The sequence below is a fragment of the Hyperolius riggenbachi genome, chromosome 6, assembly GCF_040937935.1.
Source record: "Hyperolius riggenbachi isolate aHypRig1 chromosome 6, aHypRig1.pri, whole genome shotgun sequence".
Taxonomy (NCBI): Eukaryota; Metazoa; Chordata; class Amphibia; order Anura; family Hyperoliidae; genus Hyperolius; species Hyperolius riggenbachi.
Window position 1 is genome coordinate 382180517 of NC_090651.1, and position 26378 is coordinate 382206894.

At 46.2% G+C, this 26378-nt stretch overlaps 1 protein-coding gene across 1 annotated transcript in view; it reads right to left on the minus strand.

Moving 5' to 3' along the window:
- LOC137521976 (phospholipase A2 inhibitor and Ly6/PLAUR domain-containing protein-like) overlaps positions 1-26378 on the minus strand; it is an 84453-nt gene that overhangs the window by 20192 nt on the left and 37883 nt on the right. The window contains exon 5 of the mRNA XM_068241957.1: positions 11641-11787. Within this exon, the coding sequence (XP_068098058.1) occupies positions 11641-11787 (147 nt within the window). The remainder of the gene's footprint in view (positions 1-11640; positions 11788-26378) is intronic.

Consider the following 26378-nt stretch of genomic DNA (forward strand, 5'->3'; position numbering starts at 1 on the left):
CTCACTGCATCTAAGTACCTTTATTGTTCAGTGAACCCACCTCACTGCATCTAAGTACCTTTACTGTTCAGTGAACCCAGCTCACTGCATCTAAGTACCTTTACTGTTCAGTGAACCCAGCTCACTGCATCTAACTACCTGTTGTGTTGAGTGAACCCACCTCACTGCATCTAAGTACCTTTACTGTTCAGTGAACCCGGCTCACTGCATCTAACTACCTGTTGTGTTGAGTGAACCCACCTCACTGCATCTAAGTACCTTTACTGTTCAGTGAACCCGGCTCACTGCATCTTACTACCTGTTGTGTTCAGTGAACCCACCTCACTGCATCTAAGTACCTTTACTGTTCAGTGAACCCACCTCACTGCATCTAAGTACCTTTACTGTTCAGTGAACCCAGCTCACTGCATCCAACTACCTGCTGTGTTGAGTGAACCCACCTCACTGCATCTAAGTACCTTTACTGTTCAGTGAACCCAGCTCACTGCATCTTACTACCTGTTGTGTTGAGTGAACCCACCTCACTGCATCTAAGTACCTTTACTGTTCAGTGAACCCAGCTCACTGCATCTTACTACCTGTTGTGTTCAGTGAACCCAGCTCACTGCATCTAAGTACCTTTATTGTTCAGTGAACCCAGCTCACTGCATCCAACTACCAGGCATGCCGTTTCCGGCACAATTCCGCATTCCGTCATATAGAAATTCCGTTACCGTTCCATTCCGACGGTATACTGGGGCAATTCCGCGGAATTCCGACGGAAAAATCTCCATCCATCCATCCAGGGAATTGCAGATTTTCAAAACAGCTTATATACCATAGCTGGGATTTGAACCTAGGACCTAGTGTGTAGTAGGTATCTGTCTTAACCTCTAGACCATGACCCACACTACATGCTAAAGCTGGTGGTAGCATAAACCATACTTCCATTATGATCAATTCGATAGAAAAAGTAGCATGATTAAGGATTTGTACTTTTTGAAAAGCATGCTTATATAGCATAGCTGGGATTTGAACCCAGGACCTAGTGTGTAGTAGGTATCTGCCTTACCCTCTAGACCATGGCCCACACTACATGCTAAAGCTGGCGGTAGCATAAACCATACTTCCATTATGATCAATTCGATAGAAAAAGTAGCATGATTAAGGATTTGTACTTTTTGAAAAGCATGCTTATATAGCATAGCTGGGATTTGAACCCAGGACCTAGTGTGTAGTAGGTATCTGTCTTAACCTCTAGACCATGACCCACACTACATGCTAAAGCTGGTGGTAGCATAAACCATACTTCCATTATGATCAATTCGATAGAAAAAGTAGCATGATTAAGGATTTGTACTTTTTGAAAAGCATGCTTATATAGCATAGCTGGGATTTGAACCCAGGACCTAGTGTGTAGTAGGTATCTGTCTTACCCTCTAGACCATGGCCCACACTACATGCTAAAGCCTGGCCCTGAGTGTGGTTGATGGTCTAGACAGGGTAAGACAGATACCTACTACACACTAGGTCCTGGGTTCAAATCCCAGCTATGCTATATAAGCATGCTTTTCAAAAAGTACAAATCCTTAATCATGCTACTTTTTCTATCGAATTGATCATAATGGAAGTATGGTTTATGCTACCGCCAGCTTTAGCATGTAGTGTGGGCCATGGTCTAGAGGGTAAGACAGATACCTACTACACACTAGGTCCTGGGTTCAAATCCCAGCTATGCTATATAAGCATGCTTTTCAAAAGTACAAATCCTTAATCATGCTACTTTTTCTATCGAATTGATTATAATGGAAGTATGGTTTATGCTACCGCCAGCTTTAGCATGTAGTGTGGGCCATGGTCTAGAGGGTAAGACAGCTACCTACTACACACTAGGTCCTGGGTTCAAATCCCAGCTATGGTATATAAGCTGTTTTGAAAATCTGCAATTCCTACTGCAATGGATGGAGAGAGAGAGAGAGAGAGAGAGAGAGAGAGAGAGAGAGAGAGAGAGAGAGAGAGAGAGAGAGAGAGAGAGAGAGAGAGAGAGAGAGAGAGAGAGAGAGAGAGAGAGAGAGAGAGAGAGAGAGAGAGAGAGAGAGAGAGAGAGAGAGAGAGATTCCGATTGACTATCGGAATTCACCTAATTCCGGCCGGAATCACGGAATTTATAATTCCGCGGAATTTTCCGAGCATCCCTACCAACTACGTGTTGAGTGAACCACCTCACTGCATATACCTAGAATCAGTGAGAAGGTTCATGACACTCTTCCCCCAACCATCATACCAGTCGGTGCAGGATCAGGCAAGCCAGGCCACAATAGTAGAGAGGTACAAAGGAGGTTCTGCAGACCAGAACAGGATGAGGTAAAAAAGGCTGAAAAGTTTATTTGAAAGAATCCACAGACAAGGCAATAAAATCACAGGATCAACTAACGTGTATCGGGCCTACCATCTGCCCTTAGTCGTAGTTAAAATTGAACCTGTATGAGATGGAATTTATATGAGGCCAAGGGAGAGAAAGCTCCACCCCCAGGAACATACAAACCGCCTTTAAAGAGATATACATCCCCAAAGAATACAATATAAAAATACAATAATAACATCGAAAATGTCATATAAAAGATGTAAAAAAGCGTTGTCACTGACTAACTATGAAGCTGTAAATGGGCAGAAAAGGAGAGAGGACACCAATACACATAGATCATTGGCTAAGCACTATATGTATAATCAGGGAGAAGCAAAAGAGGGCCTCAATATGTATAAACTAGACTTAAGTCCCATCGCTTATTTAAACCCTGTGGTATACGAGTACCTAACCTATGGATCCAAAAAGCCTCACGCTTCAAAAGTAATCTCTGCATGTCACCTCCCCCTAACTGGACAAACCACCCGCTCCACCCCTTGAAAAGCAAAAGAAGAAGAGCCGCATAGCGGAACATTATGGTGGCACTAATTGGAACACCTTTTGCAAATCTGCGGTTTCCAAACATTTTTGAAACAGTACATGAGAGGGATCTTTTTTCTTTTGCTTTTCAGGGGGTGGAGCGGGTGGTTTGTCCAGTTAGGGGAGGTGACATGCAGAGATTACTTTTGAAGCGTGAGGCTTTTTTGGATCCATAGGTTAGGTACTCGTATACACAGGGTTTAAATAAGCGATGGGACTTAAGTCTAGTTTATACATATTGAGGCCCTCTTTTGCTTCTCCCTGATTATACATATAGTGCTTAGCCAATGATCTATGTGTATTGCTGTCCTCTCTCCTTTTCTGCCCATTTATAGCTTCATAGTTAGTCAGTGACAACGCTTTTTTACATCTTTTATATGACATTTTCGATGTTATTATTGTATTTCTTTATTGTATTCTTTGGGGATGTATATCTCTTTAAAAGGCGGTTTGTATGTTCCCGGGGGTGGAGCTTTCTCTCCCTTGTCCTCATATAAATTCCCTCTCATACAGGTTCACTTTTAACTACGACTAAGGGCAGATGGTAGGCCCAATACGCGTTAGTTGATCCTGTGATTTTATTGCCTTGTCTGTGGATTTTTTCAAATAAACTTTTCAGCCTTTTTTACCTCATCCTGTTCTGGTCTGCGGATCCTCCTTTGTACCTATATACCTAGAATCCCCCCGAGATGGACAAAATGGACAAACCAGGTAGAGGAAGAGGTAGAGGCAGACCCAGAGGAAGGCCACCAGGCACCGGCAGGTCTGTGCGAGGTGGTGTTGCTGTGATTTCGTGCGGACCTGGCCCAAAATACAGTGCTCAGAAGAAGACACGTGCCATCACTTCCCAAGATCAGGATGTGCTTGACTATTTAACACAGAACACCTCATCTCCCGCAGCCACCAGCGCTACAACAAGCACCACATCCGCTGCATTTGACACTTCGCAGGAGTTATTTGGTGGTGGTGGTAAAATCACTGATTCACACTCACTACTGCAACAACAAGAAGAAGGCGCAGGTACACCACCTCATACGTCTGAGTTAGGTGGCGATAGTATGGACGTAACGTGTGAGGAGGGGGATGATGAACCACCTGAAGCTGGTGCAGTTGAGGAGGTGTCTGAGGAAAGCGAAGCTGGCCAGGAGGATTATGATGACGATTATATGGATACCACATATGTTCCCGGTAGAGGAGATGACCAGGGGGACAGTTCAGAGGAGGAGTCAGAGAGGAGTAAGAGGAGACAACTCCATGATAGAAGCAGAGCGAGCTCGTCCTCAGAAACAGCTGGGGGCAGTGTTCGGCGCCATGTATCGCCAGCTATGGCCAGCCAGCCAACATGCCCTTCAACGTCAGCTGCTGATGCCACCGTAGCGCCATCACCCCAGGGGGGCTCAGTGGTTTGGAAATTTTTTCACATGTGTGTCTCAGATCGAAGCAAAGCCATCTGTTGTCTCTGCCAGCAAAAATTGAGCCGTGGAAAGGCCAACTCTCACGTAGGGACAAGTGCCTTACGAAGGCACCTGGAGAGAAGGCACAAACAGCTATGGCAAGAACAACTGAGGAAAAGCAGCACCCCTCAAAAGACAAGCCACCCTCCTTCTCCTCTTCCTCCACCAGGTGCATCGTCTTCATCCACTTTCTCCCTTGCACCTCCACAGCCACCCTCCTCCACACCGCCTCTTCTCTTCAGCGGTTCCTTCTCCTCTGCCCACAGCAGTACCCAGCTGTCCGTGAAGGAAGTATTAGAACGTAAGAAGCAAATGTCTGCCAGTCACCCTCTTGCCCGGCGTCTGACAGCTGGCGTGGCGGAACTATTAGCTTGCCAGCTATTACCATACAAGCTGGTGGAGTCGGAGGCTTTCCGTAAGTTTGTGGACATTGGTACACCACAGGGGAAGATACTAGGCCGCAATTATTTTTCACAAAAGGCCATACCCAAACTGTACCATGCAGTTGAGAGGCAAGTGGTGTCATCTCTGGCACACAGCGTTGGGTCAAGGGTCCACCTGACCACGGATGCCTGGTCTGCCAAGCACGGGCAGGGTCACTATATTACATACACAGCCCATTGGGTCAACCTGGTGACCGATGGCAGCAAGCAGGGAGTACGTGGCTGCGCAGCGGACCGACTTGTCACACCTCCACGGCTTGCAGGCAGGCCTCCAGCCACCTTCTCTCCACCTGCTACTCCCGTTTCGCTGTCATCATCCTCCTCCTCCTCCTTGGCTGGTGCCGTGATCTCCTCTCCAGCTACACAGCCCCAGCACCCCAGGGCCTATGCTGCATGCCGGGTACGACGGTGTCACGCAGTGTTAGACATGTCTTGCCTGAAAGCGGAGAGTCACACTGGAGCAGCTCTCCTGGCTGCTCTTAACAAACAGGTGGAGCAATGGCTGACCCCGCACAAGCTTGAGATCGGCAATGTGGTGTGTGAAAACAGCAGCAATCTCATTGCTGCATTGAATTTGGGAAAGCTGGCACACATACCCTGCATGGCACATGTGCTGAATCTGGTCGTGCAAAGATTTGTGTCCAAGTACCCAGGCTTAGAGGACGTCCTGAAGCAGGCCAGGAAGTTGTGTGGGCATTTCAGGCGCTCTTGCAAGGCCATGGCACTCTTTGCGGACATTCAGTGTAGAAACAACTTGCCGGGGAGACGCCTGATTTGCGATAGCCCAACTCACTGGAATTCCACCCTGCTGATGTTCTCTCGCCTGCTAGACCAGGAGAAAGCCGTCACCGAGTACCTGTATCATTACAGTACAAGGACACAATCTGGGAGGATGGGGATGTTGTGGCCCAACAACTGGACACTGATGCGAAATGCATGCAGGCTCATGGAGCCCTTTGAGGAGGTGACCAAACTGGTGAGTCGCGATGAGGGCACCATCAGCGACTTGATCCCCTACGCCTACTTTCTGGAGCGTGCCGTGCGTAGAGTGGTGGATACAGCTGTGGAGGAGCGTGAACGAGAACAGTTAGCAGGGGCAGCAGGAGTCGTGGGAGTCATTTACACCTGAACCCGATGTTCCCACAACACCTGCGTCAGCACAGAGGGGGGAGGAGGAGGAGGAGGAAGAAGAGGAGTCGTGTGGGGAAGGAGAGGAGTCAGACTCTGATTATGGTGATGATGAGGAAGGTGTTTCTGTGGATGAGGAAGAGGCGGCGGAAGAAGAACAACCGTGGCAGCCGTCACAGGGGGCTTCTGCTGCTCCACGTTCCCGTGGTATTGTTCATGGCTGGGGGGAGGAAGAGGAGTTGCATCCCGTCACTGAGGAAGAGCAAGAGGAGATGGAGAGTACGTCTGCATCCAGCTTTGTGCAGATGTCCTCTTTCATGTTGTCCAGCCTGTTGAGGGACCCCCGTATCAAAAAACTCAAAGCAAATGACCTGTACTGGGTGGCCACGCTACTAGACCCTCGGTACAGGCACAAAGTGGCGGACCTGTTACCAACTCAACACAAGGCGGAAAGGATGCAGCACTTGCAGAACAAGCTGTCGATGATGCTTTACAATGCGTTTAAGGGTGATGTGGCTGCACAACGCAATCAAGGTGCCACTGGCAGTAACCCTCCTCCTCCCAAGTCCACGCAGGCAAGGACAGGACGCTCCAGCGATCTCAGGGTGATGTCGGACATGCGGACGTTCTTTAGTCCAACTCCTTGCCATAGTCCTTCTGGATCCACCCTCCACCAACGCCTGGACCGGCAGGTAGCCGACTACCTGGCCTTGAGTTTGGATGTAGACACTGCGAAAAGCGACGATGAACCCTTGGACTACTGGTTGCGCAGACTTGACCTGTGGCCAGAGCTGTTCCAATTTGCCATACAACTTCTCTCTTGCCCTGCCGCAAGCGTCCTGTCAGAAAGGACCTTCAGTGCAGCTGGAGGCATAGTTACCGAGAAGAGAAGTCGACAGTGTTCAGTACCTGACCTTCATCAAAATTAATGAGGAATGGATCACGGAGGGCTACTGCACGACCGAAAACTAAGTCAGTCCCCACACACAGAATCTCTGCCTGCAGGCCGCTTGCCTTCTCCGCCACCACCATCAGGGTCCAGGACTCTAGGCGGATTCCTGAATTTTTAAGGCCGCTGCTAGCGGCTGCTATACTAATTTTTCTGGTGCGTGTAGATGCCTGGCTAATTTTTCTGGCTGCACTGCGGGCGGCTGCAACAAAAAAACAAAAGGCATGTACATGTGCCCATCCCCCTTCGTGATCATTACCTTGCCGCGGTGAAGGGGCTTGCGTATCACAATGAAGCAATGACCGCCGGCTATTTGAGTGTCTCGGGTGGGGGTGGCACACAAAAGATAATAAGGTCGTTGCTTCATTGTGGTCAGACCAAATTTGATCAGCTGGACAGTCATTGTTGTTCTATCATTGAGCTACCACAGCCCGGCGACCATATGGGCTTGAAAAACGCCACGGCCTACACTCGGGCCACGGTGCACACCAGTCCAGCACGGCCGTCACTACGCAAACAGCTGTTTGCGGTGCGTTACACAGTGAGTTTGGTGTGTCAGTGTGAAGCAGAACTCTAATTACACTCCTTGATTGATGTATATGTTACGGCCAGAACCCAAAGTGTGGCGACTTCACGTTCTGGCCGGCCACTTATAGATAGCTAATAGATGAAGCCGCCGGCTTTCGCACTGCCTCTCTCCCCCCCCCCCCCTCTCTCTCCTCTCCCCCCCCCCCCCACTCTCTCCTCTCCCCGCCCCCCTCTCTCTCCTCTCCCCGCCTCCCATACAATGGGCCTGATTCACAAAGCGGTGCAAAGTGTTTGCACGCCTGTGAAAAGCCCTTTATCACGCCTAAACTCAGTTTAGGCGTGATAAACTGAAACTCGCGCGAAATTCGCGCAAAGTTTTGTGCGCGCAATCGCCCGGCGCACGGTGCAGTTCGCGCGATGTGCCCATTAAACCCTATGGGTGCTGCGCACTGAAACTTTGCGCAAGGGACTTTGCGCGCGATAAAGAGCAAAAGCGGTGCTAACTCAGCAGTGCACGGCTTATCACGCCTAAAGTCTTTTAGGCGTGATAACTGAGTTATCACCGCTTTGTGAATCAGGCCCTCTATACGTAGTCGGGACATGCAGCCGGAGAGTCGTTCGTCGCAGCAGGGCAGCAGAGCGGGGAGGCTGCAGACATTGCTTCTGCCAGCACCCGCTCTGCAGGAACGGCAGGATTCCCCTGCCGCAACGAACGACTCTCGGGACACACGCCCCCGCCGGCTGCTACTTATTGTATGGGGGAGGGGGGGGAGAGGAGAGAGGCAGTGCGAAAGCCGGCGGCTTCATGTATTACATTGCCGCCGGCTATATTTCATTAAATGAAGCAAGTTGTCATCAATTTGGCCGCAGCGAGACGGCGTAAACATAACATTTCTAACAATGGCCGCTGCTCTGCGGCCACTTCGCACATTGGCCGGCCAGAACCCGAAGTGGCTGGCCAGAACTAGAAGTGGCCACACTTCGGGTTCTGGCCGTAACATATACACATGCAAGGATTGCAAGATGTTTGAAAGCACTTTAGGCCTGCAATTTAGCATTCAATGTGATTTCTGCCCTTAAAACGCTGCTTTGCATCAAATCCAGATTTTTCCCCGGGACTTTGGGCATGTATCCCACTCCGCCATGCCCCCCTCCAGGTGTTAGACCTCTTGAAACATCTTTTCCATCACTTTTGTGGCCAGCATAATTTTTTCTATTTTTCAAAGTTCGCCTCCCCATTGAAGTCTATTGCGGTTCGCGAACTTTTATGCGAACCAAACCTTCCGCGAAGGTTCGCGAACCGAAAATCGGAGGTTTGCGACATCTCTAGCCGCTACAAGTGGCTGCTGTCTAAATACCAGGGAGCTGTTACTGCATTTATTATCACACTGAATGGTTTTGCTCCAGCCAGCCCGCACAGCAGGTGACTAATTGGACGTTAGGAACAAGCGTTCCTAAATCCAATTAGACTCGCCGATTGCGAATAGAATGAAGACTGCCTTAAACAGAAGCAGTCTTCATTCATAACAATGAAACATAAACAAACGTGCAGCGCACACACACCCCGGCTCTGCAGTCCAATGATTGGTTATGGGGACCCCAGTCCCCAATAACCAATCATATTACATAAATACAGAAATGGAAGCAGCGCTGAAAGGTAAAAATCGTGCTGGTGTTTCAGGGGTAAAACCCCTCAGTTGTGAAGTGGTTAAAGTCTGAAACACCTGATCTGCTGCATGCTTGTTCAGGGGCTATAGCTAATAGTATTAGAGGCAGAGGATCAGCAGGGCTGCCAGGCAATTGGTATTGCTTGAAAGGAAATAAACATGGCAGCCTCCATATACCTCTCTCTTCAGTTCCCCTTTAAAGGGGAACTTCAGCCTAAACAAACATACTGTCATTAAGTTACATTAGTTATGTTAATTAGAATAGATAGGTAATATAATTTTTTACCCACCCTGTTTTAAAAGAACAGGCAAATGTTTGTGATTCATGGGGGCAGCCATCTTTGTCATGGAGGCAGCCATCTTTTTGGTTGAAAGGAGGTGACAGGGAGCAGGAGACACAGTTCCAACTGTCCTGTGTCCTGATCACCCCTCCCAGCTGCACACGCTAGGCTTCAAATGTCAAATTCAAAATGTAAAAAAAAAAAATTTGCACCAAAACAGCAGAACGAGAGCAACATCATTAGAAATCCGATCATGCTTTGCACAGCATCAGGGGAAAAATGCCCGGGCAGTTTTCTTCTGTGCAGCTAAAAATGAGGCTTGGATAAGAGAAACAAAGTTCTGATGCTGTGAAACTGTTAAAGAAACACCAGGCCTATTCAGTGCTGCTGAGTCGATTTTTAGTCCAGAGGTTCACTTTAAGGTCGGGTGTTTAATATAGTAAGACTTCTCCCATTATTTTTGTAGGAGCTTAGCTTTTGATTTTATAGTTATAGTTTATATGACCGTATCATATAAAAATGCCTAACACGTTTATTCGTGATTAACGCAAATTCAGTCGTGATCACGGCGAAAATCCACAATCACGAATTTGCATTGCTCACGCGCGGTAACCATTGGATGACATCCACATTTACCTATGCTATGATAGAAAAATTAAAAAAGAAGAATATGGTGAAGAAGAATAAACAAACAAATACAGAAAACAAATGTTTTTCATCAATTTTTTTTTTTTATCATACTAATACACATTATTAATTGCGGTTTTTCTTTAAAAAAACCATGATGCTTCATGCATCATTTACCCTACAAGAAGTTTTGGAAGCAATTTAAAGGCCATTCGTGATTACGACTTGTGATTCCGGATTCCGCCGTGATCATGACGCGAATGCGGATTCAAATTTGTTCACATGGTCGTGATTCCGACTGAATTCGGATTTTAGCGAACCCGAATTCACGACAACTCGAATAGGAAAAGGGGGTATTCAAGCAACCCTGGTCTTGTGCTCCCTAACCCAGTATGGAGAGTATACGGCGCAGTGGCAGCCATGCTTTTCTCTCCTTCGGGTGCTCCTGTGATATCGATCCTGTCACTGCTCACTTCTACTTCTATTGCTCGGCATCTCCATCTCCTCACGTTGAATGTAATCAAGCAAGGCAGAAGGACAGTGCTGCTCGGATACTACTTTTCACTATCTGGATCTAAATCGGATCCGGATACCCAGATATCCGATCCGGGTCGGATATCCGGATACAAAACCGAAAGTGACCTGAAAATGGCTTAAAATGCTTCCAAAAGTCTCTTTAAATGGCAAAAACCCCTTTCGGATGTCTCTCTCTCTCTCTCTCTCGATGCCTTCGAAAGGGATTTTTGCCATTGATGGTGATTTTGGCTTCTGCTCAGATATCTGAACCAACTATCCGCCCGGATTTCGGATTTCAGATGGGATATCCGAGTTTGCTCAGATAGTCAATTCGGATTTTAAAAATTCGGATATCCGAAATCTGGCTGAGCACCACTGCAGAAGGAGATGCCAGGCAGAAGAGCGGGAGGTGAGAGGATGGACAGGTAGTGTCCCGAGGAGGTGATAGAAAAGCACAGCTACTGCTGCACATATACTGTACTCTGCTGTGTATACTGGACTGGGGAAGAGAGCACAGTACAGGATGGGGGGAGGCGCAGGACAGGGGAGGGGCTTCTGATGACAGTGGACCTTGGTCGGTAAAATGTACAAATCCAGCCCTGGCTATTGAGGATGCAGGGGGGGGGGGGGGGTAGGGGTGTTACTGATGGACTGGATGTGAGAAGGTTGGTCTACTGAGGATGCAAGGGGTGGTGGTGGTGGAGGGAGGGGGGGGGTTACTGATGGACTGCATGGGAGAAAGTTGGGCTATTGAGGATGCAGGTGGTGGTGGTGATGGAAGGGGGGGGGTTACTGATGGACTGGATGGGAGAAAGTTGGGCTATTGAGGATGCAGGTGGTGGTGGTGGTGGAAGGGGGGGGGGGTTACTGATGGACTAGATGTGAGAAAGTTGGGCTTTTGAGGATGCAGGAATGGGGCGGGGGTGGAAGGGGGGTTACTGATGGGCTGGAGTTAGGAGTGTATTACCATTGAGGGTGCTGTGTAGAGAAAGGAAGACTTATTTAGGGTTGGGAGGTGAATGGAGGATATTGAGGGTTATGGGGAGAGAGAATGATCGTTCCTGAGGTAGCTGATCGCGTATCCCAGTGCTGGCAGCTAGTGCATTAACTCCTTAGATACTTACAGGCTGGAAAAGGTGGCTGGCACTCATTCCTGTCACAGCAGGTGGTGTTGATCACAATAACTTTAGTTGAGCTTCGGATAGTTCCGGTTCGGCTGCACTCACTGGACTTCCCACACCGATTGGTGATCTCAAATTCATCCCTTCCATCTGAAAACAAAGACTAGAAAATGGCCTATCTCTGATAGCAATGCTCTATTTACTATACAGTGGCTTGCAAAAGTATTCGGCCCCCTTGAAGTTTTCCGCATTTTGTCACATTACTGCCACAAACATGCATCAATTTTATTGGAATTCCACGTGAAAGACCAATACAAAGTGGTGAACATGTGAGAAGTGGAACAAAACTCATACATGATTCCAAACACTTTTTACAAATAAATAACTGCAAAGTGGGGTGTGCGTAATTATTCAGCCCCCTGAGTCAATACTTTGTAGACACTTGATAAAGGCCTGCTGGCCGAAACGTCGTGTTGTTTTGTCACTATGGTGCAATAAAATAGTGCTACTATTGCATTTATCCAGGTGGAGACCCAGTCTTTTTCTTCTATTGCTGTGGATTGTTGCACCTTGAAGGATCCGGGTGTGGACTGGTTGACTCCCTGGCTTCACATAATATTTCAGTTGAGCTTCTAGGACTGCTTCTTTTTTCCTTCAATACTTTGTAGAACCACTTTTTGCTGCAATTACAGCTGCCAGTCTTTTAGGGAATGTCTCTACCAGCTTTGCACATCTAGAGACTGAAATCCTTGCCCATTCTTCTTTGCAAAACAGCTCCAGCTCAGTCAGATTAGATAGACAGCGTTTGTGAACAGCAGTTTTCAGATCTTGCCACAGATTCTCTATTAGATTTAGATCTGGACTTTGACAGGGCCATTCTAACACAAGGATATGTTTTGTTGTAAACCATTCCATTGTTGCCCTGGCTTTATGTTTAGGGTCATTGTCCTGCTGGAAGGTGAACCTCCGCCCCAGTCTCAAGTCTTTTGCAGTCTCCAAGAGGTTTTCTTCCAAGATTGACCTGTATTTGGCTCCATCCATCTTCCCATCACCTCTGACCAGCTTCCCTGTCCCTGCTGAAGAGATGCACCCCCCCCGAGCATGATGCTGCCACCACCATATTTGACAGTGGGGATGGTGTGTGCACAGTGATGTGCAGTGTTAGTTTTCCGTGAAGATGGGCGAACATCTAGATGTTCGGGTTCGGGCCGAACAGGCCGAACATGGCCACGATGTTCGGGTGTTCGAGCCGAACTCCGAACATAATGGAAGTCAATGGGGACCCGAACTTTCGTGCTTTGTAAAGCCTCCTTACATGCTACATACTCCAAATTTGCAGGGTATGTGCACCTTGGGAGTAGGTACAAGAGAAAAAAAAATATTTGAAAAAGAGCTTATAGTTTTTGAGAAAATTGATTGTAAAGTTTCAAAGGAAAAAATGTCTTTTAAATGCGGAAAATGTCATTTTTCTTTGTACAGGTAACATGCTTTCTGTCGCCATGCAGTCATAAATGTAATACAGATAAGAGGTTCCGTAAAAAGGGACCGGCAATGCTAACCCAGCAGCAGCACACGTGATGGAACAGGAGGAGGCGCAGGAGGAGAAGGCCACGCTTTCAGGCGCAACCCAGGCCTTGCATGAGGAAAAGAAGCGTGCGGATAGCAATGCATTTTGTCGCCATGCAGTCATAAATACAGATGAGAGGTTCAATAAACAGGGTGGGTGAGCGGTGTACTACTATTCCCAGCAGCGACACAGAGCACAATGCTATACAGTGGTGGGTGAGTGGTGTACTACTGTTCCCAGCAGCGACACAGAGCACAATGCTATACAGTGGTGGGTGAGCGGTGTACTACTGTTCCCAGCAGCGACACAGAGCACAATGCTATACAGTGGTGGGTGAGCGGTGTACTACTATTCCTAGCAGCGACACAGAGCACAATGCTATACAGTGGTGGGTGAGCGGTGTACTACTATTCCCAGCAGCGACACAGAGCACAATGCTATACAGTGGTGGGTGAGCGGTGTACTACTATTCCCAGCAGCGACACAGAGCACAATGCTATACAGTGATGGGTGAGCGGTGTACTACTATTCCCAGCAGCGACACAGAGCACAATGCTATACAGTGGTGGGTGAGCGGTGTACTACTATTCCCAGCAGCGACACAGAGCACAATGCTATACAGTGGTGGGTGAGCGGTGTACTACTGTTCCCAGCAGCGACACAGAGCACAATGCTATACAGTGGTGGGTGAGCGGTGTACTACTATTCCCAGCAGCGACACAGAGCACAATGCTATACAGTGGCGGGTGAGCGGTGTACTACTGTTCCCAGCAGAGACACAGAGTGGCAGTAAACACAATGCTATACAGTGGTGGGTGAGCGTGTACACAGAGTGGCAGTAAACACAATGCTATATAGTGTGGATGAGCGGTGTACTACTGTTCCCAGCAGCGACACAATGACTGGGGGGACCCCGGCTAGCCTGGCTGGAGAGAGAACTACCCTGCCTGCCTACCCAAAGCTAAACCCACAGACAAATGGCGGAGAAATGACGTGGATCGGGTATTTATTTACCCGAACCACGTGACCCATTCGGCCAATCACAGCACTAGCCGAACGTTCGGCCATGCGCTCTTAGTTCGGCCATATGGCCGAACGGTTTGGCCGAACACCATCAGGTGTTCGTCGAACTCGAACATCACCCGAACAGGGTGATGTTCTGCAGAACCCAAACAGTGGCGAACACTGTTCGCCCAACACTAGTTTTCCGCCACACATAGCGTTTTGCATTTTGGCCAAAAAGTTCCATTTTGGTCTCATCTGACCAGAGCACCTTCCACATGGTTGCTGTGTCCCCCACATGGCTTGTGGCAAACTGCAAACGGGACTTCTTATGCTTTCTGTTAACAATGCCTTTCTTCTTGCCACTCTTCCATAAAGGCCAACTTTGTACTGTGCATAACTAATAGTTGTCCTATGGACAGAGTCTCCCACCTGAGCTGTAGATCTCTGCAACTCATCCAGAGTCACCATTGGCCTCTTGGCTGCATTTCTGATCAGCGCTCTCCTTGTTTGGCCTATGAGTTTAGGTGGACGGCCTTGTCTTGGTAGGTTTACAATTGTGCCATACTCCTTCCATTTCGGAATGATTGCTTGAACAGTGCTTAAACAGTGCTCCATGGAACGTTCAAGGCTTTTGAAATCGTTTTGTAGCCTAAGCCTGCTTTAAATTTCTCAATAACTGTATCCCTGACCTGTCTGGTGTCTTCTTAGGACTTCATGGTGTTGTTGCTCCCAATATTCTCTTAGACAACCTCTGAGGCCATCACAGAGCAGCTGTATTTGTACTGACATTAGATTACACACAGGTGCACTCTATTTAGTCATTACCACTCATCAGGCAATGTCTTTGGGCAACTGACTGCACTCAGATCAAAGGGGGCTGAATAATTAAGCACACCCCACTTTGAAGTTATTTATTTGTAAAAAAAAAATTGGAATGATGTATGATTTTCGTTCCACTTCTCACGTGTACACCACTTTGTGCTGGTGTTTCATGTGGAATTCCAATAAAATTGATTCATGTTTGTGGCAGTAATATGACAAAATGTGGAAAACTTCAAGGGGCCGAATACTTTTGCAAGCCACTGTATACTAATCATATAAATGTTAGAAAAGTTCTATATTGCTAATCTTTCTATATAAAATTGATGTATATAGGTGTGTATGTGCCGCGATCACTCAAAAAACCCTTGATGGATTTGAACAAAACTTGGTATACAGATCCCTTACTACCTGGGATGATATGTTCCGGTCCCTACACTTGGCACAGTTGGTCACTTGGTGACAGAGGTTACAAATCCAGGAAAAGTGGGCGGAGCATTAAACATATTCTTTATAGAGGGAATCGAAAAGAACAATATCCTCTGAGATGTGCCATATAAACTTTATTGCAATACAAGGATATGTATATCAAGAACATTGAAGAAACTTGAAAACATTATATATAAAAATACAAGAAATCTTTATTGAAGACAACTCTTGTGCAAAAATATTCATAAAAAGTATCCTTCAGGGAACATTTTCCATAGGAAAGAATGGCGAACATACAGCAGTGATTATTGTGATGATTATGTTTGAATATTGGATAGTAGGGATGGTTGGAAATGCCAATTTCCGATTCCGCGGTAAATCCGCATTCCGCCATGGCCAATTACCGATTCCACTTTCCGCTACCGATTTCCGCAATCGCGGAAATTCCGCCCGATTTTAACATCGATTTTCTCAAAAACTATAAGGTCTTTTTGAAAACTTTTTTGTGCATTTAGTTCAAAATATTCAGTTTAATAAACCCTGCAAATTTGGTGTTTCTAGGACTTAGGAGGGCTTTGCTATTAATTGCTAAAATCGGATGATTTTTACTGTAATGTAAAATGCAGAAAATAGGCAGATGTAGATTTTCTGCATTTTACATTACAGTAAAAATCTGCCGACTTTAGGGGTTAATAGCAAAGCCCCCGTAAGTCCTAGAAACACCTTGTGAACAAGATGCAAAAAAAAAGTTTTCAAAAAGACCTTATAGTTTTTGAGAAAATCGATGTTAAAATCGGGCAAAAATTCCACGATTTCCGGCGGAAATTTCCGCGATTTCCGCACTGCCTGCCGCACTTGCATTACTGATTTCCGCATTCCGATGCGGAAATGCAATTTCTGATCGGAATTTCGGAAATTGCATTTCCGCGGAATCTGAATGAGCATCCCTATGGATGAGTGGTCATACCTGACTTCATATTGTCCAGATGTTTTTTTTAAGAACAAGTGTTAACTATACAGATTTATCTTTACATGTGGAGGCCTGATGAAGGGTCTATCCCGGAACAAGTGTTAATCACTGCTGTATGTTCGCCATTCTTTCCTATGGAAAATGTTCCCTGAAGGATACTTTTTATGAATATTTTTGCACAAGTGTTGTCTTCAATAAAGATTTATTGTATTTTTATTTATAATTTTTTCAAGTTTCTTCAATGTACTTGATATACATATCCTTGTATTGTAATAGAGCATTAAACAGCCAATCAAATTTCAGCCATTCATTTTCAATGGGAAAATGTAATCCCCAGCCATTCTTACACTGTTAATCGCAGGGTTTTCAAACTTGACACAGTTGGTCAGCAGGTGAATGGGATTAATATTCAGGGAAGTGGGTGGAGCCTACAACAGCCAATCAAAATTCACCTATTGATTTTTAAGGGGAATATTTACATTTCTGCCATTCTTACACTGTTAATGGCAGAGGCTTCAAACTTCCTACAGTTCGTCATTGGGCGACTGGAGTTAAAATTTAGAGATGGCCCGAACGGTTCGCCGACGAATGGTTCCAGGCGAACTTTGGGTGGTTCGCGTTCGCATGTGATTGCGAACTTTCCCGGAAGTTCGGTTCGCCCCCATAGTGCTCCATTAGGGTCAACTTTAAACCTTTACATCACAGTCAGCAGGCACATTGTAGCCAATTAGGCTACACTCACTCCTGGAGCCACTCCCCCCTTATATAAGGCAGGCTCCGCTGGCCATTACACTAACTCGTGTGCCTGCTATAGTGAGAGAAGGGCAAGCTGCTGCAGACTGTTTCTCATAGGGAAAGATTAGTTAGGCTCTTGGCTTGTTAGCTTGCTCCTGGCTGATTCTTATTGCTAAAATAGCACCCCACAACAGCTCTTTTGAGAGCTAATCTTGTTCTTGTGATGTATTTTTTTTCTGTGTGTCCCACTGATCTAACACTTGTGTTGCATAGACAGCTCTTGTAATTCATACTGTGTGTGTGCCACTGACCGGCCCAGCACATTCAGTGACTACATGTGTGTGTGATAGGCAGCTTCACATTGTAATACCTATTACTGCATATACCAAGCTGTTGTGCTGAGTGAACCCACCTCATCACTGCATATACTTACCTAGCTGTTGTGTTCAGTGAACCCACCTCATCACTGCATATACTTACCTAGCTTTTGTGTTCAGTGAACCCACCTCATCGCTGCATATACTTACCTAGCTTTTGTGTTCAGTGAACCCACCTCATCGCTGCATATACTTACCTAGCTGTTGTGTTCAGTGAACCCACCTCATCACTGCATATACTTACCTAGCTTTTGTGTTCAGTGAACCCACCTCATCACTGCATATACTTACCTAGCTTTTGTGTTCAGTGAACCCACCTCATCGCTGCATATACTTACCTACGTTTTGTGTTGAGTGAACCCACCTCATCACTGCATATACCTACCTGTTGTGTTCAGTGAACCCACCTCATGACTGCATAAACTTACCTAGCTGTTGTGTTCAGTGAACCCAGCTCATCACTGCAAATACTTACCTACCTTTTGTGTTGAGTGAACCCACCTCATCACTACATATGCAATAATACAATACAATACAATAACATTTCTATAGCGCTTTTCTCCCATAGGACTCAAAGCGCTTAGGCTCTCTCAGATTCAGTAATTAGTAGGATGAAGTATTCACACAACAAAAGTTATATTTCTGCAAATGCCAAACTGAACAGGTGGGTTTTCAGTCTGGATTTAAACACGTCCAGGGATGGGGCTGTCCTGATCTGTTGAGGTAAGGAGTTCCAAAACGTAGGGGCAGCATGACAGAAGGCTCTTGGACCAAAAGTTTCCAAGTGGACTCTGGGTATGACTAGATTATTAGAACCTGTTGATCTGAGAATGCATGGATTGCTACGCAGCAGCAACATATCTTTCATGTATCCAGGGCCTAAATTATTCAGGGATTTAAATGTCAGTAGGCCGATCTTGAATAGGACCCTCCATTCTATAGGTAGCCAGTGAAGGGAGTGCAGGACTGGCATTATGTGGCAGTGACGGGGTTGGTTGGTTAGCAGCCTGGCAGCAGTATTCTGTATCAGCTGTAGTCGGTACAAGACCTTTTTTGGAAGGCCAGTGTAGAGAGCATTGCAGTAGTCCAGTCGGGATGTGATGAAGGAGTGGACTAAGGTTGGTATACCTACCTTTTGTGTTGCGTGAACCCACCTCATCACTGCATATACCTAGCTGTTGTGTTCAGTGAACCCACCTCATCACTGCATATACTTACCTAGCTGTTGTGTTCAGTGAACCCACCTCATCACTGCATATACTTACCTAGCTGTTGTGTTCAGTGAACCCACCTCATCACTGCATATACCTAGCTGTTGTGCTGAGTGAACCCACCTCATCATTGCATATACCTAGCTATTGTGGCAAGTGGTGTCAACATTGTCACTACCTCGGAATGTGCATGCCATGCCTGCTGCCTTCCTTGGATGTGTGGTGGTAGCCGTTCCTGCTCCTTTGCCCACAGCGTGCCTGCTGCCTTCCTTGGATGTGTGGTGGTGGTGGTGGTAGCTGTTTCTTAGGCTCCAAATCCGGACCAGAATAGAACCAGGATTCCCCGGCCATTATCTGTGGTCACTCACATTGGCAGACTTGCCCTCCATAAAATATTCTCGTCTCCTTGAGATGGAGACCAACCTGGTGAATCGCAGTGAAGGCACCATCAGACTTGCCCTCCATAATAGATTCTCATTAAAGGTTTTAAAGTTAATTCATTTCAAATACAGCAGGGCCTCAAAAGTCCTCTTCCGAGTCCTGTATTGTTATTTTTGGCCACTACCTCGAGACGTGCATGCCACGCCTGCTGCCTTCCTTGGATGTGTGTGGTGGTAGCCGTTTCTTAGGCTCCAACTCCGGACCGGAATAGAACCAGGATTCCCCGGCCATTACCTGTGGTCACTCACAATGGCAGACTTGCCCTCCATAAAAGATTCTTGCCTCCTTGAGGAGGAGACCAACCTGGTGAATGGCAGTGAAGGCACCATCAGACTTGCCCTCCATAACAGATTCTCGTTAAAGGATTTAAAGTTATTTCATTTCACATACACAGCAGGGCCTCGAAAGTTCTCCTCCTGTATTGTTATTTTTGGTCACTACCTCGGGACGTGCGTGCATGCTATGCCTTCCTTGGATGTGCGGTGGTAGCCGTTTCTTAGGCTACAACTCCGGACCGGAATAGCACCAGGATTCCCCGGCCATTACCCGTGGTCACAATGGCAGACTTGCCTTCCATAAAAGATTCTCGTTGCAGGTACTGAACCGCAAGCAGAAAATGTAATGTAAAAAATATAGATGTAAGCTTTAACAATGGTAGAGAAAGAACCATGGTAAGTTTATAAGGCAGCCAGACATTACCTAACCTGACATCACTGAGTGAGGAAGAGCAATCTCGCCATGGTGCGCAGTAGTCCAGCACGGCCGTCAATACACAAACAGCTGTTTGTGGTGCGTTACACAGTGAGTTTGGTGTGTCAGTGTGAAGCAGTACACTAATTACACTACCTGATTGCTGTATACACATGCAAGATGTTTTAAAGCACTTTAGGCCTGCATAAAACGCTGATTCGCGTCAAATTCAGATTTTTCCCCAGGACTTTTGGCATGTATCCCACTCCGCCATGCCCCCTTCCAGCTGTTAGACCCCATGAAACATCTTTTCCATCACTTTTGTGGCCAGCATAATTTTTTCTAGTTTTCCAAGTTGGCCTCCCTATTGAAGTTTATTGCGGTTTGCGACAGTTCGCTCGAACCGAACTTTTGCGGAAGTTCGCAAACCCGGTTCGCAAACCGAAAATCGGAGGTTCGGGCCATCTCTATTCAAATTCACTAAAGGAGGCGGAGCCACAAACAGACAATCAGATTTCTTTGGTGGATAAACTGCTTCATTCACAGATTTTAGATGCCAGAAACACGAAAGCTCATAAACATGGTCATTGAGTGACTGTTTGTCAAGGTTACAAAAAGATGGACTAGCCAAAGCCAAATTTCAATGGGAGAATATAAACTGCAGCCATTCTTACACTGTTAATGGCAGAGTTCTCAAACACAATTGGCCACTGGGTGACTGGGATTAATAAACAAGGAAGTGGGTGGAGTCTACAATAGCCAATCAAGCCTACAAAGCCATTCTTAATGGCTTTATGGCAGAGGCCTCAAATCCAGTACAGTCTGTCATTGGGTGACCGGGGTTCAAATTCAGAAAAGGGGGCAGGCCCACTAAACAGCCAGATTTGTTTAATTTCAATGGGAAAATGCAAATTATTGATGCCAAGGACCCCAATGCTCATAAACGTGGTCATTAACCTCCCTGCCATTCTGATTTTTTTTTTTTCTATCATGTAGCTAGCTAGCCTAGCGCTAGCTACATGATGCCCCCCTCCCTGCTGCATCCCTCCCACCCCTCCGATCGCCACCGGTGCACTTGCCCATAAGGAAATCCCGTTCTGAACGGGATTTCCTTATGGGCTTTCCCCGTTGCCACGGCAATGATCGTGATGACGTCACTGACGTCATCAACGTCGTGACGTCAGCGGTAGTCCCGATCCACCCCTCAGCGCTGCCTAGCACTGATTGGCCAGGCTACGCACAGGGTCTTAGGGGGGCCTCTAACGCGGCAGGTAGCAGCGAATCGGCGGTGAGCAGCGGCGATACACACAGCTAGCAAAGCGTTAGCTGCGTGCAAAAAAAAAAAAATATGTAAATCAGCCTACCAGGCCCTGAGAAATCCTCTGTGGCAGGTTACCCCGAGCTCAGCTCGGGATAACTGGCAAGGAGGTTAAGTGACTGTATGTTAAGGTTAGAAACAGTGGAAGGAGCCAAAAACAACTTGCTTTGTACATGGGAAAATATAAACTGCAGCCATTCTTACACTGTTAATAGCAAAGGTTATCAAATTTGACACAGTTGGCCACTGGGTGACTAGGATTACTATTTCATCAAAGTGGGTGGAGCCCACAACAGCCAATCAAAATTCACCTTTTGATTTTCAAGGGGAATATTTAAACTGCTGCCTTTCTTACACTGTTAATGACAGAGGCCTCAAACCTGCTACAGTCAGTCATTAAGTGACGGGGTCCAAATTCACCAAAGGGGGTGGAGCCCGAAACAGCCAGTCAGATTTCTTTTGATTTGAGTGACTGTGTGTCAAGGTTACAAAAAGTGGGTGGAGCCGAATACAAATTTCACTGGCCAAATATAAACTGCAGCCATTCTTACACTGTTAATGGCAGGGTTCTCAAACTTTGCACAGTTGCTCACTGGGTGACTGGGATAAATAATCAGAAAAGTGGGTGGAGCCTACAAAACCCAATCAAAATTCAACAATTGCTTTTTATGGGGAATATTTACATTGCTGCCATTCTTACACTGTTCATGGCACAAGCCTCAAACCTGGTACAGCCAGTTATTGGATGTCTGGGGTTCTAATTCAGAAAAAGGGGGTGCCTATAGGGCCCTGTGATGTAAATCCAGGCCTGACTGTATGCCAACTCTAATATCTCTGCTTCCTTGTGGGATAACTTTTTAAGGAAACATGAGGTGAAAATAAACTGATAAGATAAACAATTGTATCTATCCTCCTTCTCCTAAAAATTACTTTTTTTAAGATATCCAAGTTTTATGTTATATTTAAACTGAACCTAAATTGAGTGCAAAAAAAAAAAAAAGAGTCCCCCACTGCTAAGTTTTGTTACTCAGCGACTGGCCAGTCGATGGCCAATGCGCCTGCAGGGTCCTGGCCACGCACGTCCTCAATCAAGCTCCTGTGGGCTGGAGCATTCTGCGCAGATGCAGTAAGAGTTATGAGATGAAACTTAGCTGCGGCGGGGGACCAGAGGATCTTTGAGTGACCATGTGGGCACAGAACGACTACAGGGTGCTGGTAGAAGCCCCATGTAAGTGAGACTCTTTTCCTGCATTTTTGACTCTTTTTTTTCCCTAAGAAATAAGACAGTGTCTTATTATATTACTAGCTGGATGCCCGGCGTTGCTCGGGTATGTATTTGTCTGGTGTTGGCCCGCCCACTTTTCCTAATCCTAACACACAATTACTTAATTACTTAATGACCAAGTTTGTGAACTTTGCGGTCTTTGGCATCACTAATTTGCATTGAAATAAAATAAATCTGATTGGCTGTGGCTCCACCCCTTTTCTGAATTTGAACCCAATGGCCAAGTGTAGTGATGGGCGTAATGGAAAAAACTACGCTTACGGATCATTACGCGTAATTTTACGCTATTACGCATTACGGAATTACGCTTACGGCGTAGACATTTATCTACGGTTCATGTCTGTAATTACACATGGTCCTTACGCAATTACGCGTAAGAATACCATAATGCAGGTTGTTACGTTATTGGCTTACGCATAATTTCTTACTAGCAATTAATGCGTAAGGCAATGCTCCCAAGCGGAAAAGTTGACACATGGATCAATGTTAGGTAGCCGCCGACTTTAAGGGTTAATAGCAAAGCCCCCTTAATTGCTGAGAGCCTCAAATTTGGAGAATATATTAAGGAGATGAGAAGGAATAAGAGGAAAAAAAATATTTTCAAAAAGACCTTATCGTTTTTGAGAAAATCGATGTTAAAGTTTCAAAGGAAAAATATATACATTTAAAAACCCGCCGACTTTAACGGTTAATAGCAAAGCCTGCTTAAAATTTAGGAACACCACATTCACAGGGTATATTAAGGGGAGCAGTGGGAATAAGGGGAAACTTTTTTTTTTTTCAAAAAGACCTTATAGTTTTTGAGAAAATCGATTTTTAAGTTTCAAGGGCAAAAATGTCTTTTAAATGCGGAAAATGTCAGTTTTTTTTGCACAGGTAACAATAGTGTATTATTTTTATAGATTCCCCCAAGTGGGAAGAGTTTTACTTACTTCGTTCTGAGTGTGGGAAATATAAAAAAAAACCACGTGGGGTCCTCCCTCCCAGACCTCTTTAACCCCTTGTCCCCCATGCAGGCTGGGATAGCCAGAATGCGGAGCACCGGCCGCGTGGGGCTCCGCACCCTGACTATACCAGCCCGCATGGTCCATGGATTGGGGGGTCTCGGAAAGGGAGGGGCAGCCAAGCTTTCCCCTCCCCCTCCGAGCCCTTGTCCAATCCAAGGACAAGGGGCTCTTCTCCACCTCCGATGGACGGTGGAGGTGGAGGCCGCGATTTCCTGGGGGGGGGGGGTTCATGGTGGCATCTGGGAGTCCCCTTTAAAAAGGGGTCCCCCAGATGCCCACCCCCCCTCCCAGGAGAAATGAGTATAGGGGTACTTGTACCTCTTACCCATTTCCTTTAAGAGTTAAAAGTAAATAAACACACCAACACTTAGAAAAACTATTTTAATTAAACAAAAAACATAACCACGAAAAAAGTCCTTTAATATTCTTAATTAACCATTAATACTTACCTGTCCCTTTAAATAAATGATCCCTCGCAATAGCCTCGGAAATGTTCTATCAGTTACAATGTAACAAAGTTATTACAATGTAACAACTTTGTTACATTGTAACTACGCCGCACCCGACGTCACTCGCCGTTCAGCCGCCGCATACACTTACGCGTCCGTGCAGGACATTAAGTCCCTGCCGGCTCCCGCTGTCCACCCCGCACACATCTGTCACCCACATGTCACCCACATGTAGGTGACATGTGGGTGACATGTGGGAGAGGCGGGGAGGGCATCGGGAGCCGGCAGGGACTTAGCGTCCTGCACGGACCCGACAGAGCTCTGAGCTATATAGCTCAGAGCTCTCTAAGCATCTTTGAATTTGGGCTCCAAGTAGCCCCATTGGTCCTTAGCAGACCAATGGGGTTCCTTCAAATCAGGTCTGCTAAGTCCCGCCTGCTCCCGCTGCCCTCCCCGCCTCTCCCACATGTCACCCACATGTCACCCACGTGTGGGTGACATGTGGGTGACAGATGTGGGCGGGGTGGACAGCGGGAGCCGGCGGGGACTTAGCGTCCTGCACGGACGCATAAGTGTATGCGGCGGCTGAGCGGCGAGTGACGTCGGGTGCGGCGTAGTTACAATGTAACAAAGTTGTTACATTGTAATAACTTTGTTACATTGTAACTGATAGAACATTTCCGAGGCTATTGCGAGGGATCATTTATTTAAAGGGACAGGTAAGTATTAATGGTTAATTAAGAATATTAAAGGACTTTTTTCGTGGTTATGTTTTTTGTTCAAAAAAGGTACAAGTACCCCTATACTCATTTCTCCTGGGAGGGGGGGTGGGCATCTGGGGGACCCCTTTTTAAAGGGGACTCCCAGATGCCACCATGAACCCCCCCAGGAAATCGCGGCCTCCACCTCCACCGCCCATCGGAGGTGGAGAACAGCCCCTTGTCCTTGGATTGGACAAGGGCTCGGAGGGGGAGGGGAAAGCTTGGCTGCCCCTCCCCTACCGAGACCCCCCAATCCATGGACCATGCGGGCTGGTATAGTCAGGGTGTGGAGCCCCACGCGGCCGGTGCTCTGCATTCTGGCTATCCCAGCCTGCATGGGGGACAAGGGGTTAAAGAGGTCTGGGAGGAGGGACCCCACGTCGTTTTTTTTTTATATTTCCCACACTCAGAACGAAGTAAGTAAAACTTTTCCTACTTGGGGGAATCTATAAAAATAATACACTATTGTTACCTGTGCAAAAAAAACTGACATTTTCCGCATTTAAAAGACATTTTTGCCCTTGAAACTTAAAAATCGATTTTCTCAAAAACTATAAGGTCTTTTTGAAAAAATGTTTTTCCTCTTATTCCCACTGATCCCCTTAATATACCCTAGGAATTTGGTGTTCCTAAATTTTAAGCAGGCTTTGCTATTAACCGTTAAAGTCGGCGGGTTTTTAAATGTATATATTTTTCCTTTGAAACTTTAACATCGATTTTCTCAAAAACTATAAAGTCTTTTTGAAAAAAAATGTTTCCCTCTTATTCCTTCTGATCTCCTTAATATATTCTCCAAATTTGAGGCTCTTAGCACTTAAGGGGGCTTTGCTATTAACCCTTAAAGTCGGCGGCTTTTTTATATTATACGGGAGCGTAATATTACGCGATTACGGCAGACTGTGTAATTTCAATAGGAGTTTACGGTCTTACGCGTAATTTGTTACGCGTAATAACATAACCTACGGTCTACGCGTAATTAATTACGTGTAATACCGTAACCTTACACGTAATGCTTACGGTGCATTTGTAGGGAATTACGATGCGTAATTACACTAATGCGTAATTTCGGCCCAGCACTGGCCAAGTGTACCAGGTATAGGTGATTAACAGTGCTAGAGGCTTGTGCCATTAACAGTGCAAGAATGGCAGCAATTAAATATTCCCCTTAAAAATCAATAGGTGGATTTTAATTGGCTTTTGTAGGCTCCACCCACCTTTCTGAATATTAATCCTGGTCACACAGTGACCAACTGTGCAAAGTTTGAGAACCCTACCACTAGCAGTGTAAGAATGGCTGCAGTCTACATTTTCCCAATGAAATTTGTATTTTTCTCCACCCACTGATTTCCTGACATTGTTCGGGTATCCATTTGGCTGGTGTTGGCTCCGCCTACTTTTTCTAACCCTAACACACAATTACTCAATGACCAAGTTTGTGCGCTTTGTGGTCTTTGGCATTAATAATTTGCATTAAGATTAAACAAATCTGATTAGCTGTTTGTGGCTCCACCCCCTTTTTCTGAATTTGAACCTCAGTCACGCAATGATCAACTGTACCAGGTTTAAGGCTTGTGCCATTAACAGTGCAAGAATGGCAGCAATTACATTTTCCCCTTGAAAATCAATAGGTGGATTTTGATTAGCTTTTGTAGGCTCCACCCACTTTTCTTAATATTA